The sequence below is a fragment of the Populus euphratica genome, unplaced genomic scaffold, assembly GCF_000495115.2.
Source record: "Populus euphratica unplaced genomic scaffold, PopEup_1.0 scaffold40.1, whole genome shotgun sequence".
In the NCBI taxonomy this organism is placed as follows: Eukaryota; Viridiplantae; Streptophyta; class Magnoliopsida; order Malpighiales; family Salicaceae; genus Populus; species Populus euphratica.
In genome coordinates, this window is record NW_011499912.1 from 48,810 (window position 1) to 68,220 (window position 19,411).

A 19,411-nucleotide genomic window follows, 5' to 3' on the forward strand; every position below is an offset into this window, starting at 1 on the left:
ATTTAAGCAAATCTAAATAGATAAATTTTATTGAATCTATTGAGTTCTTTAAAAAAAAATACGAAGATACATGCACTAGCAGATAAAATGATTCGGAGTGCGAGTTTAAAAGATTAACTCAGGTTAATTTAAATATTTTTATTTTTTAAATTAAATATTTTTATTTATAGTTTTGTCCTTCAGCATTAAATTGATTAAGAGTTAAATTAATTTGTTTTATTTTTTTTATAGTTTTTATCAGGATCCCATTATTCAAATCATAAATTTAATTGATTAACATGAATTTACCCAAATAGATTTAATATGTTGTCATCTCAATAATTTCATAATAAAATATTATTTAATAAGTTTTTTTCTTAAAAAATACATTTAGATGTCTTTACATTTTTTTATCTCACTCAAAAAAATTATACAAACTATTTATGCTATGTATTTTTTTATTATTATCCTTATCTTATTTAATAAATAAATGATTCCAACGAACATGGTTAATAACTTGATGTATATTATATATCAAAATGATTCCAACGAACATGGTTAATAACTACAACCAGGTTTATCATACACATAGTAATATTATATATCTTGATGTATATTTTTTTATTTAATCTTTAATTTTTATTTTTTTTGTGTTGAAAAAAAAAATGATGTAATTTATGATATAATACGCGCGGTAATACAACTAGTATTTAACTAATTAGGGTACATAATTAAGCAATTTTGAATTGTAAATATAAAATTAGTCTAAAAGCTCTCGCAAATAACTGATCAAACTCACAAATCTTTTCTTATATATATATATTTGTGTGTGTGTGTGAAAAATGGCATCATGGGATGATCAATGCCTTCGCTAGGCATTTGCTGCCTTTCGATCTATGTCTCCTCTTTTCCAGCAATCTCCGACGTTGTCGCTTATGATTGCATTTACAAAGAGGAGGGCAATAAGTACAATGGTGGATGGAATTAGGGAAACCATTGCCTGTAATTAAGGATACTGTAATTGTTGTAGAGGGCAGAATTTAGGCATTGGGATTTCATCATCATGATTATGGAGAAAGCTGACTATCACTTCAGTTGTACTTAAAAGGATGTTTCTTAAATTATATTTTGTTTAAAAATATATAAAAATATTTTTTAATTTTTAAAAATTACAAAGTGAACCTTTTTTTTTTTTTTTTTTCTTCAGACCGGCCTTACCTTGTAAAAATCTTGTTTCACGTTACGGTATGGTTTTTTTTGTTGGAGTTAATTTATAAGGTGATTTTTAATATAAAAATATTATAATTAAAAAAAACTTATAAAACTAATCAATTTAGTGATTTTTTTAAAATTTACTTTTAACAATATTATCAATATACATATTATCAAAAACATAAGAGATAAGATAAGAGAAAAAATTATTCTGCAAGCACAAAACACTTTAGATTAAAGCAATGTTCTCCATTTTTATGTTCTAGATTTTTTTTAGTTATTTTTGTTTTTAATATGATCCTAAAAAAATCAATTTATTTATGATTAAAATTGATAATCGAGTTTTTGGCAATGTTGGAAAAAGATGTTGATATTATATTAATATTTGATTTGATAAAATCAGATGTATTTTTCTTGATCAAATATAATTAAAACTTTATAGATTAAAATTGATTTTGGTACAAAATGGAAGCCTACTATAGTTGAGGCACGTTTTTACTGTTCTTGATCCATTGAAGTTTTTTTTTTTTCACTTTGTTATTTCATTTTTAATCCATGTTTAAAGAGGTTCTCGCATCTTGGTCCATGACTTCATTTTATTTGCGTTTCAATTTTTGAGATATAACTTATAAGCAGGAGGAGATGTTGGCTGACTTGATTCAGAAAATGATAGAGTTTGCTCTTAGTGTTAACGAATCCTATTTGATGGGATGAATATTATTAGAATGTTTTTTTTTTTACTTTTGTCTTGTTTGAAAAAATAGATTTGGGCTTGAAAATATTCTTGCATTTAAATTGATTTTTTTGGTTTTTTAACCGATTTTTGGCTAATCTGAGGGCATAAATGGATTTATTTAGTTTTCAATGTATTTTTGACAAAAAAAAAATGTTTTAAAAATATTTTTTTTCTACAAAGTTAAAGATTAGACTTTCCAAGCACTTATTATAGACGACAGGTCATCTTGATAAAATCAGATGTATTTTTCTTGATTAAATATAATTAAAACTATAAAAAAAATAACATATTGTTTGTTGTTTTTTATGAGAAGAAGAAGGTTAGGCAGATAATAGGTTGTTCATCTAACTTAATAAAAAAATAAATAAAATAGGCTAGGTATGCGGACCTGTCTTTACAGGTCTATACAAGAAAGCCTTGATTTTGCGTGCCAAGGGCAGGTATATTATGCTTAGATTCTTGGATTTTTTTTTAACATTTTTATTTTTTAAAATTATTATTTAAATTAATTTAAATAAAATAAGTAAAATTATCATTTAGTGAATTATTCCATTAAATATCGTTCGGTCTCTAAATTTATTTTCATGTGAGATTGTAATTTTTTTTATATTAGTAGCCATTCATTTAGCATGACACGTTATGATTGTTTTCTTATGCTTCAAGTATAGTAAATATTAATTATAATTAAATAAATATAATTATGTTCGAGATGTTAGTTTATTAGATATTAATTAATTTGATATTTATTTTTGGACAAAATCTTTTCTCTCTATTTTTTTTTTCAAAATAGTTCAAATAATAACTTTTTTTACAATATTTTTTTATTGTATACTTAAATAAAAAAATTGAAGAGTTATTTATGTATTGTGATTAAATATCTTAATATATATTACTGTTTTAATTTATAAGCTTAATTGTTTGTAGGCATCATAAACTTTTTTAGCGTTTATTAACATATATAATTACTTATTTATTTGATTAAACATTTCCATTATGTTTTTGGTTCACGATTAAAAATTTTCTTGGTAGTGAAAAATGCTTTGCCAATGCTTACATTTTTCTTTGGCGTTGATAAAAAAAATTGAGCCCAACCTACCAGGAGAACAAGCGAGCGACTAGTATGATAATAATAGATATTGGAATTAACATTAGCATATTTACTAAAATATCCAGGGTATGAACAATGTAGCACCTTAATTTTATTTTCAAACTTTTTTTTTTAAATAACCTAATTAGATATAGAGCTAAGCTTGAAATAATAGAAAAAACACTAAATTAAAACATAAAGGACTAAAAAGTGAAACATGAAGAAAATATATGATTCAAGTTCGATGGTATAGTATATAAGTATTACAATAGTGGTGCATATTTAAAATGTGTTTTATTAAAAAAATATTATTTTTTAAAAATTAAATATTTAACTAATTACATTTTAAATGTAATGCTAAACATGCTGGTAATACAACTAGGTTTATTGAACCTTTATTTTTATTTTTATTTTCAATCAATTGTGGTATTTTTAAACCAACCCTATATATTTGATTCAAATGAAATGTTATGTTCATAGTTAAAAAAACATTATACGAAACTTGACCCAAGGGATATAAGATTGCAGTTTAATTTGATTAATTTAGATTTTAAAAAGAAAACTTAAAGTTTATTTTTTATTAATTTATTTAATTGGGATATGTAATTTAGAGTCTGTTTAGTAATGTGATTATGAGTGTTTTTAAATAGTTTTTTATATTAAAATATATATTAATAATTTTTTTATTTTTTAAAAAATTATTTTTAATATTAATACATTAAGATAATTTAAAAATATTAAAAATATACTTATTTAAAATAAATAAAAAATGAAAAATAATTTTTTTATTTTTTTAAAATACAGAAACAAATAATTCGGTAAATCTACCATGTCGTTTGGTTGATGTCACGCATAATATTTATATTTGAATTTTCGTATTCAAGAAGAATCCCTTTTTTTGTCTGGGTCTCGGTAACAATGGTGTTATTAGACAGTTTACAAATCGGAAATACAATTTTTTTTTCTTGATAAAGTTTTAATTATTAAATATGTCCAAATTAGTGCAGTTTTATAAAATTATTTTTACAGTAGCTAATTAAAAATTAAAACTTTAAATGATAACACGACAAGTAAATCAGTTACCAGCTAAGTTAGTCCTCTAAAGTATGATGGTGAGAAATTACTTAATTTCTCGTGCTTTCTTTCTCTCCTTTCCTTGGGATTTACAGAAAGCAAATCTACAGAAAAATTATCTTTGAGAGCAAGTCCACCTACTTTGAGTTTTTTTTAATATATATCCTGACCCAAGCGTACATATGCCTCGGAGATAAAAAAAAAAATAATAAATATATATATATATATATATATATATATAAACTTTATCGGGTGAGAGATTGAGAGTGTTTTAACCGATTTATATTTTTAAAAAATTTATATTTTTTATTAAAAAATAAATTTTTAAATTTTAAATTATTTTAATATGTTAATCTTTAAAATAATTTTTTTAAAATAAAAAATATTATTTTAATATATTTTAGCATAAAAAAAAATCTCAATCATATTCGTGAAAATATTAACTTTGAAAGTATTGATGTTCTTTTTTTTTAAAAAGTTTTAATCAACTTTTTTACTAAATTTATATATATATATATGTGTGTGTGTGTGAGGGGGTAGGGGGGTTGTGTTTGAGTTTTAGCATAAAAAAGATGTGTTTATCTTTATAATAATTTTTATTATTGTTATTTTTATTTTTTTTTATCTCAAAAGAGTAATGTAATTTCCGTAAAATGCAGTAAAAAAAAAAAAAATTATCTTTGAGAGCAAGTCCACCTGCTTTGAGTTTTTTTAATATAAATCCTGACCCAAACGTGCATATGCTTCGGAGAGGAAAAAATATAAATAAAAACTTTGTCCGGGTGAGAGATTGAGAGTGTTTTAACCAATCTATATTTTTAAAAAATTTAATACAATCAAGAAGGAAGAAAAAGACACGTGACTCGGGAACGAAAGTGGCTTGAATGCATTATTCACAAGAAAAGGAAAGTAGGAGAAAACAGCACAGTGCTCCCAAATCAAGAGCTACAGGAACCATACACGCATGATATTCGATCCCTCGTTGACAGGGTTTGGTGGGCAGTGTGTGCATGTGTTTGTCAGTGCAGTGGTATCGTCAGCTATGAACTTGGCACAGTTTGAATCACTGAATGTGCACAGTCATGATTAAGTTCTGAATTCTGATATGATGATGAAGATGGGTTTTAGAGGAAAGAAAACAAAAGCGAGGCAAAAGCTGTTTTGTTTTTGTTTTTTTTCTAAGCTTTTTGCTTGATATGGATGGTTGGATTGTATGTATGAATGAGACCTTACATACAGGCTTGAAAAATCAGCCATCAACCTGCATCTCTGCTCTGTTGGAAGTTCATTCATCTGGTAACCTGAGGAGGGATCTGTGCACAACTCATATCTATTTGGTACGAGCCATGTTATATTATATGAGTCCAACAGCATGCATTAACTGGACTGCCCTCTAATTATAAGTTTTCAAATATTGTATAAATTATTTCAATGGGATCTCTAAAAAATCACATGTTTTAACTGGGTGTTCATAGAGCCTTGTAGACCAATAACTTTAGTAGAGTTTTCTTGTCTATGGATGTGAGGTTGAAGTCTTAGCATGTTAGGTTGAATTCATCAACCTGTTTTCCTCGTTTTATTATTAAAGGGTGGTTGGGTTGTGTAACAAAATACTACTAAATTATCTATTTTGTTATTAATTATGAGTTTTTTTTATCAATTTATATATACCTCAATTAATATTTTAAAATTTAAAATTTAATAATTAAATAAATCTTCAATAACCATAAAATTTATAACATTTAAATTAATAGTTTTTTTAAAATTTATAACATTTAAATTAATAATTTTTTTTAAATAAATTTAAAACATGATGAATTAAACTAGACTCCTCGTCCTCGTGATTCAGCTGACCTTTTTCTTTCCCATGTCACTATGTGCCAGCCGAAAGAGAAAATGCTTTGAACGTGACACACAGTGCATTGACTTTGTGGGACACAACCTCCTTTTTATTATATATTTTTTTTTTAAAAAAAAAACTTACCAAGTTGCATGAGTTGAAATGTAAAATTAATGTGTGTATATATATATATATATTTACTGAAAATTATATATATATATATATATTAAAACTAAATATTTAATATATATTAGTTTTAGTGAATTGACAAGAATTTTTAACTATTACCCATATTCAAACCAATAAAATGGATAATAACATTTAGTTTTACTCAATTCTTAAATTTTTTAAGTTGAATTTAATAACTTATAACATCAATGGTTAATCAATTTTCTAACTTGACTAAGTTTTTTGGTTCTATGCAAATTTTGTCTTTCTCAAAAACCAGTTCATCCTGGTTCTCCTATTCGTTCTGGTCAAACCAATGATTTCAAGTGTGACAACACTGTTTTGAAGTATTGAAAGTAAAGGTTTTGATATTTGGTTTGTTTATTTTTTTGTTTTAAAAATATTTTTAAAAAAATTAAAATTTATTTTATTTTTATTTTAAATTAATATTTTTTTTGATGTTTTTAGATCATTTTAATGTGCTGATCTTAAAAATAATTTTTAAAAAATAAAAAATATTACTTTAATATATTTTGATGTAATATTACTTTAATATATTACTTCATATTATTTCTTCTTTTTTTGTTAATTTTATTTTGAAAAATAGAGGGGACTTTATTCATTAAAACTAGCGAGAAAAAACTTGAGCACTAAGATCCATCAGATCAACGAGGGGCTTAAGAGCTGATTATAGAACAACTCTATCCTGTAAAAAATATTTTACATATACATAGTATATTTTATGATATTGTATAAACTGCCATGATATTACATATCATTAAGAATATTTCATCAGTATTTAAATATTGATTAAGCTAGAAATAACTTTATTGCTTACATATCATTAAGAATATTTCATCAGTAATTAAGCTAGAAATAACTTTATTGTTGGAAACAAGGACAAACAATATCATGGGTCATTTATATTATATTAGTCAATCTGCCAATAATATAATTATAAATAAATTTGCAAACATAAATAGTGTGCCAAACAAAAAAAATATTGGCACTTATTTTTGTCAATAAATTCATTGGTGATCCTATATATATTACCAATGGAATTAAACCATTAAAGAATTACATTTCATAATGGCAAGTTCTATAATTTTTCTATCTTTCTAAAACTTTTCGAGGAACTTATTCTGTAAGTATTGTATTTAATATTTAAATAAACTAAAATAAACAATACAAAAAAATAAATTAAAATTAAAACTAAAATTTTATTATTAATTTAAAAAATATTATTGAATACAATTTATCTAGTAGACAAAAGTTAGAAAAGACGGCAAGAGGCAAATCTTCACTAGAGCCAGGATGACAACAAAGTTAACCATAGGCACCAGTAAGGGTTGCTAATAACTGCTTAAGGATATTCACTTTATCCTTAGGCTGGCCGTCTCAACATTAAGTTGGGTTGTCTGATATTCAATTTGTTCTCGTATAATTGTTTAGACGACTGAAAATTATTGGCTTGATCTTGATTGCAAGGAAGCAACGGTCAATACACTACACCCCGTCCCCCCTCACACACACACATATCTTCGATCATAGTATTAGTAAACCTGATTTCTATTGAGTCTATCGATAGATCTACCCTCCAACTACAAATCTGAATAGAGTTTTGGATAGATTAAAGGAACGTCTCTGTATCTCTCATACAATCGGGTGTTATATATTTCCTAAAAAAGGCGGCAAATTAAAAATAATAATAATTTAAGAAAAAAAATATTGAAATCCAACATGGCATAAACTTCTGAGCTCGGCTATCCACGAGCTGTTACACCCTTTTTTGACAATCCTCATTTCTTACACGAGTTTCAACAAAAAGCTTATTCAATCTTGGATTGCGTCTGTACAGTATAACCTGTAAAAAAAAGCTATTGTTAGTTAAACATTTTCATATGATACAATAATTTTCTAAAAATAAATTATCTTAGAAAATAGAATATTACCATTTATTTTTCATGTGAAACAAATGGAATTAATTTTTCGATATACATGATAATAGAATCATGAATCTTATTGATTCGATTCTCCGCACCAGATTGCGATCACCACAAAAAACGCTCAGCATCACGTGCTAAATATAAATTGATTATAGAATGACCTTTATACATAATGCTATACTTATTTTAACATGCATTTCTAGGTGGTAAAAAAATTTCAAACATCATAATACACCAAAGATTCTTGCATATTAAACATACCCTTTAAAAATAAGCTTACAAATCATATATATATATATATAAAAACATGCATTGCATAATGGATTTTGACATTAATACCACATGAAACATACCTTTTAATGTGGTTGGGGACGATTAGAAATTATTAGAGCATATAGATCATGAGCTATTATGGGTGCCTTAAAAGTTCAACTTGTCAAAGAAATTGGTCAAAATAAAATCAAATTATACCATCTATTGAACAATTAGTATGATTAAAAAAATCTTTAGAACAATAATACATCTAACTCTTCGTTAAAAAAAATAGCATAATACATTTGATTTATTCATAAAAAGTTAAACCACACATGGCAATTAAAGAAAAATAATTATGGCAAATGAATTCAAAATCAAACATCTAGAAGAAGTAACTCAAACTCCAATTTAAATCACACAGATATATACATATACGTAAAAAAAATTAATAACATAAAAAAATCACCTTGAAACACTATAATTGTAATCAACCCAACAATTAACATTAATCTTGTACAACAAACAAAATAACAATAAAAAAAAACTACTAAATAGAAGCAATATACATACCTGAAAAAAAAGTTATAATCTTGAAAGGAGAGGATAAGAAAAGGAGTGAGGATAACGAAATGAAAAGGAAAGAAAGGGAGAGGGGCTAATAGAGGAGAGTACTCTAAAGAGAGGGAGCAATGACGATGAATCAAGAGATTAGTATAGGAGAGAGGAAGATGGAATTTTTTTAAGGAATTTAGGATCTAGTTGTTTTATTACAGTGTTTTTTTATAAATAGATTAACTGATGAATAATTAAATATTCATTAATTTTTAAAGACCATTGGTAATTAACACTAAAATTTTATTTTTCAAAACCCCTAAGTTTTTTTGATAAAATTTTGTTTTATTAGTAATTATATCTATAATTTTTAGTAGTAAAGACATGTAATTTTATTCCAACTCTCTGGAACTCTTTGAGGGAATTAGTTCATTGATAATTTTGTCTATAGTTTTTAGTGGCAAAGTCATGTTATGTTTTTCACCTCTTTAGAACTCTCCAAAAAAATTAGTTGGTCGATAATTTTGTCAATGATATTTAGTGGCAAAGTTAAGTAGTTTTTTTAACACTTTAAAACTCTTTAAGAGAATTAATTTGTCACTAATTTTGTTGGTATTTGACATTTCATTATCATAAAACAATATCTTTTTTTGTAATTTTTTTATATTTCGTATCTATCCAACTTGTAAATACAGTAAAATCATAACACAGTAATAACAATTATCTTCAATAATATGATAATAAAATCATAACAATAAACGTTATAATTATATTAACAATAGATCTTTGTAAAGAAACAACATATAAAAAATTATATTAAAGTCAATGTTATTATGCATTGATGCTTTATATATAAAATTAGTTCAAGATCTTTGTAATCAAAATTGTCTTTTTCTTCAATTTTATCATTGTCATGTCTATCATAAGCTTCTTCATTAAATTGAAACCCATTGATTTTATAATCTTCATCAACTTTTGTACCCCAATTAATTCTTAATATATCAATTAAGTTCTCAGCATCAACATTAACAAAAATATTCTCAAATATATAAAAATATAAATTTTCTTCTACATGGTAAATTGAGCAACTCGATATGAATCAACTAACTCATCAAGTTGAAATATATCGTCTTGTGCAATTACTTTATTGTTATCATCCTCAACAACTTGGACATGACCTAGGGGTTGGTTTTCACAATAGATAACCAATCAACCCTATAACAATTGTTTCTAAAGAAAGGAGTATATGCGTAACAAACTTGTTGGAATTGCTTGGCAAAAAAAAAGACATTAGCGATGTTATGAAGTCTAGTTTTTGTATTAATTTCAACAAAATCATGGGGGAAATCTACTCTGATTTTTCTATCGATAGTATTATACCAATAAAATTTGAATAGAAATACTTTGTTATATTCGTTATGATATTGCAATTCGTTCACCTCTTTTAGCTTACAATAATAATCAACTTTAAACTCATTAGAAATTGATCTCTTAACGTAAATTCTATTATTATAGATTTTTATATCCTGATTATACTCTTCGATATAAAAGACATATTCATTGATGAAATATATATTATAAAACTTGACCTTTCTTCCGGGACCAAAACATAGTAAATTCAATCTACAACTAGCATTCTTTTATATTTGATAAACTTGATACAAGATTACAACTATTAATATTTAAAGAGAAAAATATAATGGAATTAAACAGTATGAGAATTAAAAATTATTAAGTCTGCTTATATATGTTTAAGTTAAGAATTTACATTCGGGACTTTTAATTAAAGTTAGGCTTGCCCACATGATATGTTTTTATTTTTTAATTAATTTAAATATATATATTTTAATAAATAAATAATTTAAATATAATTACTTATATATATATATATTAATAAATAAATAATTTAAATATAATTATAAAAATATAATAATTCTAACCCAAGGAAGTTAACCTTAAACATAACATGGTGGTCAGTTTCTAGTACCCTGACAAGCATTGACTAGAGTTTAAGTGCAGGTGTCACCCCACGTGCGTCTAAGGCGGGCCCGGATCTTATCAGGGGTTTTGGTAACAAAAGGCCTGGCTATGGTTACGAGGTAGGGCTCTGATTTGTCTGTGATGTAACGAAATGACCCTTCCTGTTCACGTCAATTTTTCTCCCGATTCAATCCAGCCGTTGATCAGTATAGCAAAGGAAGTCATCTTTCAAGATCAGTGATGGTAGTGTTGTAAAATTAGCTGTTTTTACAGGCAATTGTATGAATATAAGCTGGGAAACCACCCTGTGGTTTTTGCACATTACAATATTAGCGTGTTCGAGATTTTTGTAAAAATATATTTTTTAAAATTTTTTATTTTTAAAAATTAATTTTTTATATCATAACATTAAAAACACTAAAAACATCATTATAACACAGCGGCCATAAATTAGATAATACAAACAACCTGTTGTTTGTTTTTCTTTTTAAAAAATAATTGCGTAGATAAGCTGCAAAAATATAAATAAAGAGCTCAGGTGGGCCATATTAAATAAGTCAGATGGATGGGTTGTGCTGGCTTGAAAGGCCTAGCACCACCTGACATTTTAGTTTATTTAAAAATATATATATATTTTTTTATTGTTTTTTTAAATTAACATCTCTTTTTATATGTTTTTTTTATAATTTTTTTATTTATATGCAGATGAATACCCTTTTCTTTTAAATAACATTATTTTTTATTATTTGTATGTTTTTAATTTTTAAAAAGGTTTTTCTATTTTTTCTATTATTTATAATTTTTATTTTTGTATAGATAAAATTTGTATTTAAAATAAAAATATTTATTTTCAACTAATATTTTATATATATGCAATTATGCATAATATTTTTTTATTTTATTCACTCAATTTAATACATATTTATTTTTATTATTATTTAATTGAATAAAAAAAATTTCATAAGAAAATTTGACGGGCAGAATTGAATAAATATAACATCTTATGAGATTAAATATCTTAATTTATATCTATTTTTTTATTTTTTATTTTATTATTAGTTATGGTTTATAATTTTTTTATTTATTAATACATATAATTCTCAATTTATTTAATTATATATATATAAACTTTTTAATTTTCACTTATAATTTTTTTAACTATAAAAACACACACACACACACACAAATTGATCCATACCAAATCAGAAGTCAAGTATCTAGTATATTGGGTAAGGTGCAGAAGCGATCAACTTCCCATATGTTTATTTTTTATGGGTCAAGTATCTAGTATATTGGGTAAGGTGTCAACTTCCCATATGTTTATTTTTTATAGGACAACTCCACCTATGACGGCTTTTTAAATACTATTTTAAAATAATAAAAATGAAATATATATGTTGAACAAGGGCATAAACAATTCTTCCAGATGAAAGGGCAGTCTGTCTAGAAGATCTGCAAGGCGCGTCTCTGTTATCTGAACTGCTGAGCTTGAGTCAATGCCTGAAGCCAAACGACTGAGCTTGACATCTGCGCTTGGTTGATTGCCATGCTTCTCATTGGCAAACTGCTCTGTTCCACCAAAGGAGTCCAGAATTGGCGTAGCCTAGCCTGATTCTATACACTAAACATGAAAAATAAGAACTCAAATCACAAACGACCTTAACAGCACATCCACAAGTTCATATATATATATATATATGAGGAGCGGATAGAAAGTTTATGGCTAATGCAATTGTTATCAATAGCAAAGTAATTATTTTGAGGGCTCCTGAAGGAGGCAGCTGACGATTTTTAACAGTAGAATTGATACGAAAAGCAGAGCATCAGTGTTCTCAAAATAATAGTATTACCATGAAAAGCATCATGATTTTTAAAATAAACATTCACGAACAAAGTGATGCTTAGGATTCTATTGAGTTTCATAGGCATCCCTTGTTATTCAGCTACGACTAACCTTTTTGTGGTGTTACATTACGCATGGTGCTTTCTAAATCTTCCATGAATCTGCAGCAAATATTAAACAAAAACAGCAAGTACAAAATAAACTCTGATGAACACCAGCTACGAAGTGTCATGCTTTGTCTAGGTAAACTCTGGTGTTACATTACGTGTGGTGCTTTCTAAATCTTCCACGTATCTGCAGAAAATAAAACAAAAACGGCAAGTACAAAACTCTTGATGAACACCAACGACGAAATGCCATGCTTTGCTTTGTCTAGGTAAACTTGGGGGGGTACCATTTCAAGTGTTGTTTTGTGTATGCTATTCTCTTACCTTTTTTATCTATTCTACAATGCTCCTTAGGCACTCAGTACATTGGAAATTTTGAATTTCAAACCACTCTAGCCCGCCATGGTAGAAAGATATCTCAGAGAACTAAATCAAGGGTTAGCAGTTTTTTATTATATATACAGAAAACAGAACTGTTGTAAAAGAAACAAGCAGAAAAATTTTCATGGCATGCCCTTTTTGTAGATTCTGTGAAGTTGCTGAAGGCAGAAGCAACACGCTTGAGGAATACATCTTGACCACTTCGATACTCACCATCTTTCTGTTACAAACAAGTTCAGGTACGAGATAAAAGAATGAATGAAATGACAATTCAGAATGTCCTAAAGATTTAAAGGATAAAGACCAACATAGAACCCACACTTGAAGAAGATAGACAGAGATTGGAAGTAATCTCTTCAAGACACACAAAAGCCTACAACCTTACTGCATCGAAGGAGGATGGATATTAGTTTTGAAATAAAAAGTCAACTGTACCAGAAGACGTGTCCAAATTTTACAACTTACATGCTGAAGCAAACAAAAAACAGGACTGCTGCTTTCATAGTCCAAAATTTATGTACACAAAAATCATACTTTACAGAATGATCAAATATATTGATTGAAAGTTAGGAGAATGAATCCAACTAAAACTAATTACATGAGCAAGATTCTATACCGCTATTGCATAATTCCATTCAGTTGACGCAGGGAAAGAGAAAGAGCATACATTATAGTGCTCAGACTTCTCTGAAGCGTCTGAAAAGATAGCATGATAGGACAAAGATTAATTACAATAAGACAAACAGCCAGAATTTTCTGAAAAGCTCATCATTCTCCCCATGTTTAAGAAAATGGGACAGCTATATCATTAAGAATATGATATAACATTCATCATTTCTCTTGCAAAATATCATTCAGATTTCATTTTTCATAAACAAACTAGTAACTTTAAAGTATATTTTCTTATAACTTCCCTTCTAGATTTCTTCTTGAGTGGGACAATAACTATACAATCCCTAAAAATTTTAGCAAACATATAGTAACCTTCTTTCCAAAATTATGTTTCTAAAATTATGAGATAATCACTGACATTATCATGAGATACATTTTGCATTAATATCTTAAATTGAAACATGTTGAATTGATTCTCATTCATTCTAGGAATGCCAGATTTTCAGTTAAAACTTTTGTTCAAAGCTTGAAAGCACCAAGTGGATAGATTCTCCCTGTTAAGAGACATGCTTCTTCAGAAGCTGGCTTTTGCTTGGACATGGTCTGTGATGAAACCCCAGTGTATTTACTCCAAATTTTTGTTGCAAGGCTTAAAGATGTAGATGCAAGGAGAAAGAAAAGTTGCAAGAAGCTGGTTCACTATAGACAGGATGCACTTGAAAGCAGCAAAAGAAAATAATTTGGAATTAATCCCAAAAGTTGTCATATAAATCATTTATAAAGATACATTCCATGTGATCCCACCTGGGTAAAGAGCAAGCAATCTCAAGGATACCTAGAGTAGTTAGTTCCATCATGGATATCTTCAACTCCACATGCATTCGCAATTTCTTCACCTGTAATTTGAGGACAGTTGATCCCCCCAGCAACAAAACAGAATTCTGCCATTGCATGATGATATAGTGCACCCCCATAAAAGCGCATCCCTGCATTCTACATATAAATTGCAAAATTGTCAACCTTTCATTGAGATTACCGAACTGTTCAACATTTAATATCAGTTGGGTATGGCAATTGGCTCATGTTTTTTTATCTGTGTCCTAATACTAATCATTAAAAAAGAATCCCCTCGTATCATGCATATGAAACACAACTTACAGACAAGAAATCATTAAGACAAATATGGAACACAACTTACACACAAGAAATTATTAAGACACTTAATGACTTAAAAGAGGAAAGGAAAAACATCCAGCATCAAGCCTGTAAATCTAGGATCTACACATAATGCAACACGTGCGGAAGGCAACAAGAATAAGGAAAAATACAGAAGTAAAGAATACAGTATTCTCACAAACTGAAACCAAACCTGCTTAAACTCATCATTGGAGCTATAAACTGAATCATGGGCAGAACCAACTCTTCCAGAAGGAAGAGTTGTAAAGAAGGGAGACCCGCCCACCGGCCACCATGAAATCATCAGGTGTATTAACTGGCAGTGAAAGGAATACTTCAACGTCAGATGAGCGAGCAAACTAGGGTATTCTCGTGTCAATTGAGCCAACAACAGTCTTTGAGAGCTCAGGATCAATCTGTTAGCAATCAAAAAGGTATTGATGTTTTACAGATTGCAGTAAAGATTTAAAAGCAAGCAGTCATTCCCAGGACAGACTTCCAATCACTATGAATCAAATAACTTGAAACTTCACTCCAGCTTGTAAGGATAATTAAAGCAAAAATATTTGTTCCCAAGTATAGAAATTTATCAAACACCTGGAGCATCAAACAAAAATAAAGTAGCTTTGATGCTATCCAAAGCTTCTCCTAAAATTTACCCCAACTGCAATCTCAAGTAAGATCATTTCTCTCCTACTGTTCCCACAAAAAGAAGCACTATAGTTCCTTAAGTGCAACAAAAACACTAACACACTCAAGTACAAAAACTTGCATCACAAGTCTCCGAGTAGTTTCATTACTCCGGTCACTACAATCTTCAAGACGCTATATGATAAATTCTTTACGCTGCATTTTTGCTAGCACAAGCGCCTCCACTGCCTGAGCTTGACTCTGAATAAACAAATAAACATGCACACATCTCATCATCAGAATCCCACATCACAATATCAAAGCCAAGTTGTTAAACTCCCTTTTCAAACCTGTAATGCATGATTTTTCGACCTGGTGCAGCAGCAATAGGTCGGGGAGCATCAACAATAGTGAGATTAGGTAATGCTTGTATTCCACTCTTATGATTAATTCCTTGGATGAAAATTGAAACGACTCCTTCTCCAACCTCATATTTTCATATTCAATGCATGCCTAGACAAATTTATCAATCCTACCTTGATAAGAAAATTCCAAAAAAAAATAAAATCGAAGTTAAAGGTAAAACCTGAATTTCATGGAGAGATTTCTCCTGGGAAAAAGAAGCGTCATCATCAGAGACAAGATAGCAAGAAGGGACCTCGCATTCAGGATCATATTTCATATGGAGAATAATGGGGCGACGAGATTTGGTGCCACCGCCAACTCATGAGACCTTCCACCAGTGCGTGACCTCTTTCCATCGGTCTGCTGGCCAACCAGTAACACCGCCGGTGGGTCAAATGGAGTCTTCAGCTCCGGTGCTAGCCCTTGTAGCTCATTATAAGCTTCGCACAGTCTCCATTTATTGTTTTTTCCAAACTGAAACTGAAGATTTTGGCTAACTGACTGTTTTCGCTCCTCTATCCACTTTTTTCGGGGCTTTGGGTTTTTGTCAACGGTTCGGTGGCTTCAGTTCACTGTTTTGTCTCGTTGAGTTAATTATAAATTAGTATCTCTAGTTTATCGAAACATATTAATTGGTCCCTATATTATAAGAATTAATTAAATAGTCCCTTTAGTTTTCTACCCTTTAATAACGTAGTGGGAAATGTTATTTGGACATCATTCCTTATTAGGAAGATTTCAAAAGTCCATTTTGTAATCCTCGGACTTAGGGAAAAAAAATGTCCATAGGGCCAAGACCATTTTCTTCAACATCTTGGAATCGATTTCATGAGTGGCTTTTTTGCCTTATAATTTATTTTTTAAAGTGTTTTTAAAATTAATTTTTACAAAGAAAAACATTAAATTTATTTTTTATATGTTTTTGAATGATTTTGATGTGTTAATGTTAAAAATAAAAAATTAAAAGAATATTACTTTAATATATTTTTATTTAAAAAACATTTTTAAAAATACCTTACAACAAAATAGTAAACACGCAATGTAAGAGCTTTTTTAAAGATTCATTTTCTATTCAAAGGAGAGGCTTGAGCTTGACTGAAAAAGAAAGTTTTATCAACTAAAGGATTTTCCTTGTAATCTCTTACTTCATGGAGTTGTTGTTTCGAAAGAAAAACCAAACTATTCGAATTTATCAATAAATTTTCTTATGTGAATCTTATAATTTTCTTTTATAATGATCATAGTATTTTTTTAATATTAGTTTTTAAGCAATAAGATTAAAATATTTTTCAGATTGATCTATAAACAGATCATTTATCCTTAAATTATTGTATCTATATTAAATTTATTTTTCAAAATATTTTTTAATACTCAGTTTGAGATCATTTGCGAGTACAAACCCATTAATGCAGTGTTAGTTTTCTTACAAAAATCGTATATTTGTTCAAACTCTTATGTATATGTTTGCGTGTGTAACAAGAAAGTTTGAAAATGTCGCAAGTCGGAACACCATGGGGAACGGTGGGATTGATGACCTGCCTCCGTCCAGAAGGACCCACACCGGTAGCAGTTTTTTCTTGCACACGCACAGCTAGCCTGGCATGGCATGGCAGCGGTTGGCATCTCAATTCTCATTTCAACAAACGTGTTAGGTGATCTTCATTACAGTTTCCCCATAATGTACATGAGACTATATGCCTAATTATCACCCAATCTGTCCTTGATGTTACCAGCCTACCGCAAACCAGATGATTGCTGATCTTCTGCTAATGATGTTGTATTAACAGCTTAACCCACCCACCCGAACCACCCAGGACTGACGAAAAGAGTCAACGACAACAGTGGCTCTGGCAGCAACAGACCAGTCAGGCAGAGTACACCAAGGGTGTGAGGCTGTCATGTCCTTCAGTTTCTGAAACAGTCTTGGCATGGTAAAGGGAGACGGAGCTCTCACATAATTCTGCCTCGAACAGCGATGCCAGGACATAAGTGGTAGTGACTGTCTAGGAGGTCCACCCAATAAAAACAAAAGAAAACGATGGCAAGAATATGGTGCAAAAACTTTAGCTTTGTACCCCAGCAACGCAAAAAGAGACGCGGGACATGGGTGTCGAGAACTCCTAGCGAGGAATCTGTGGACACAGTTTCATGTAAAGTTGCGATCAACGAGCCCCCCCACACTCGCTTAAAGAAGACAATAAAGTTCTTTTCAGTGGGATCCATGCCCCCAGCAAACATAAATTGACCACCACTAGAAACCGACTTGCCATTAATCATAAAATATGCTAGGGTTGATATCAAACCTTTAATTTCAACCAAACAGTAGATTCATGATCTACGCACCACCACTCCACGGATCTCTTGGCTCTCATGTTACCAGTAGAAACCATGGCCTCGAATCTTGATGGCGGTGGTCCATGCGGCCACCGACTTCCAGGTAAACCACCACAGAATATGAGTGCTTCATCATGACAAGGAATATGAAATTGCAGGCAAGGTTTATAGAAACATGGAATCTGATACCAATCTCTTGATACCAGCAAGGTGAAGTCATTTCAGGACCATGGATTCTTGGTTCCTAGCTCAACGCTAACAGATCCTGAACAGCTGGAATTTTTAACTTTAGATTGACTAAGTCATTTTTTCTCGGATAACTACTGACATTTGACTCGAATTTGTATAAGTATGGGAACCTTAATAGGAAAAGCAAATAAATTATCAAATGCATATAATATTTTTGGTTAGCTAACTTGTCAACGTTCAACCTTTCAATTTGCATTGAATTATACTCCATCCAAAATGACGTGGAATATCGGGGGTAACGTGTCCAAGCTTGGATTCAATTTTATCAAGCCACGCTGTCAAAGACACAGAATCCTCTCAAAATTTAACAGTTAATTAAGGATTGGCCTCCTGACACAGACCATTAACCTCGCTAAACATCCAAATCCAAGGAAGAATTAGAATTCAAGGCACTCTATCTAAAATGCATGACTTGATTAATTGTCGTATTAAGCAGGTCATTATCTACCTACTAGATATTAACAAAGTACTGCTTCCTAGTAGATATAGTTCTCCAAGTTAATAACAACGATAGATTTCTGCAAAATGTTACCATTACGGGATGTATCGATATTAAGATGATGGAAATGCTACAGTCATCTCCCGAGCTAAAACGACGGCAGTGGGTCAAGTAATCAAAGTCATACCAGCTTACAGAAAATACAGACCAATCATCTGGTGGGGGAAAACCTCTCCTCACCAAATTTGGTGGAGCAACTATTCTTCCAGAATAAACATCGATCATTTTCCCAGCTCTTAAAGGTTACAACGGAGAAAGGGGACAAGCACTGCTAGGAACTTAGGAACTAAAGTTTTAATCTTCGATCACAATGCATATAGAATAAACAACAGGTAACGCGGAAGCC

At 29.4% G+C, this 19,411-nt stretch overlaps 1 protein-coding gene and 1 long non-coding RNA gene across 6 annotated transcripts; both read right to left on the minus strand.

Moving 5' to 3' along the window:
• Positions 1–12,167: 12,167 nt before the first annotated feature.
• LOC105134029 (dynamin-like protein ARC5) lies at positions 12,168–16,552 on the minus strand. Of its 5 annotated transcripts, none has more exons than XM_011038259.1 (4): positions 16,165–16,552; positions 15,142–15,364; positions 14,608–14,758; positions 13,111–14,421 (listed from the first exon to the last, which is right to left on the minus strand). In XM_011038259.1, the coding sequence occupies exons 1-4, from the start codon at positions 16,251–16,253 to the stop codon at positions 14,330–14,332; spliced, it is 555 nt and encodes a 184-aa protein (XP_011036561.1). In that variant the 5' UTR covers positions 16,254–16,552; the 3' UTR covers positions 13,111–14,329. The 5 variants fall into 5 exon arrangements, 4 of the variants coding, with proteins under 4 accessions (XP_011036561.1, XP_011036562.1, XP_011036559.1 ...); XM_011038260.1 differs by having other exon boundaries at positions 13,111–14,487; XM_011038257.1 differs by having other exon boundaries at positions 14,608–14,765.
• On the minus strand, positions 15,491–16,158 carry LOC105134028 (uncharacterized). The gene is made up of 2 exons (XR_843920.1): positions 15,929–16,158; positions 15,491–15,839 (listed from the first exon to the last, which is right to left on the minus strand). It is a non-coding gene; the product is annotated as an uncharacterized LOC105134028 (long non-coding RNA).
• Positions 16,553–19,411: the final 2,859 nt, after the last annotated feature.

Coding starts and splice junctions, on each gene's coding strand:
- LOC105134029 (XM_011038257.1), bottom strand. CDS start 16,253: ATGATCCTGAATGCGAGGTCCCTTCTTGCTATCTTGTCTCTGATGATG. Junction 15,365..16,164: donor AATCTCTCCATGAAATTCAG/GTTTTACCTTTA, acceptor GATTGCTAACAG/ATTGATCCTGAGCTCTCAAA. Junction 14,422..14,607: donor GATGGAACTAACTACTCTAG/GTATCCTTGAGA, acceptor TACATCTTTAAG/CCTTGCAACAAAAATTTGGA.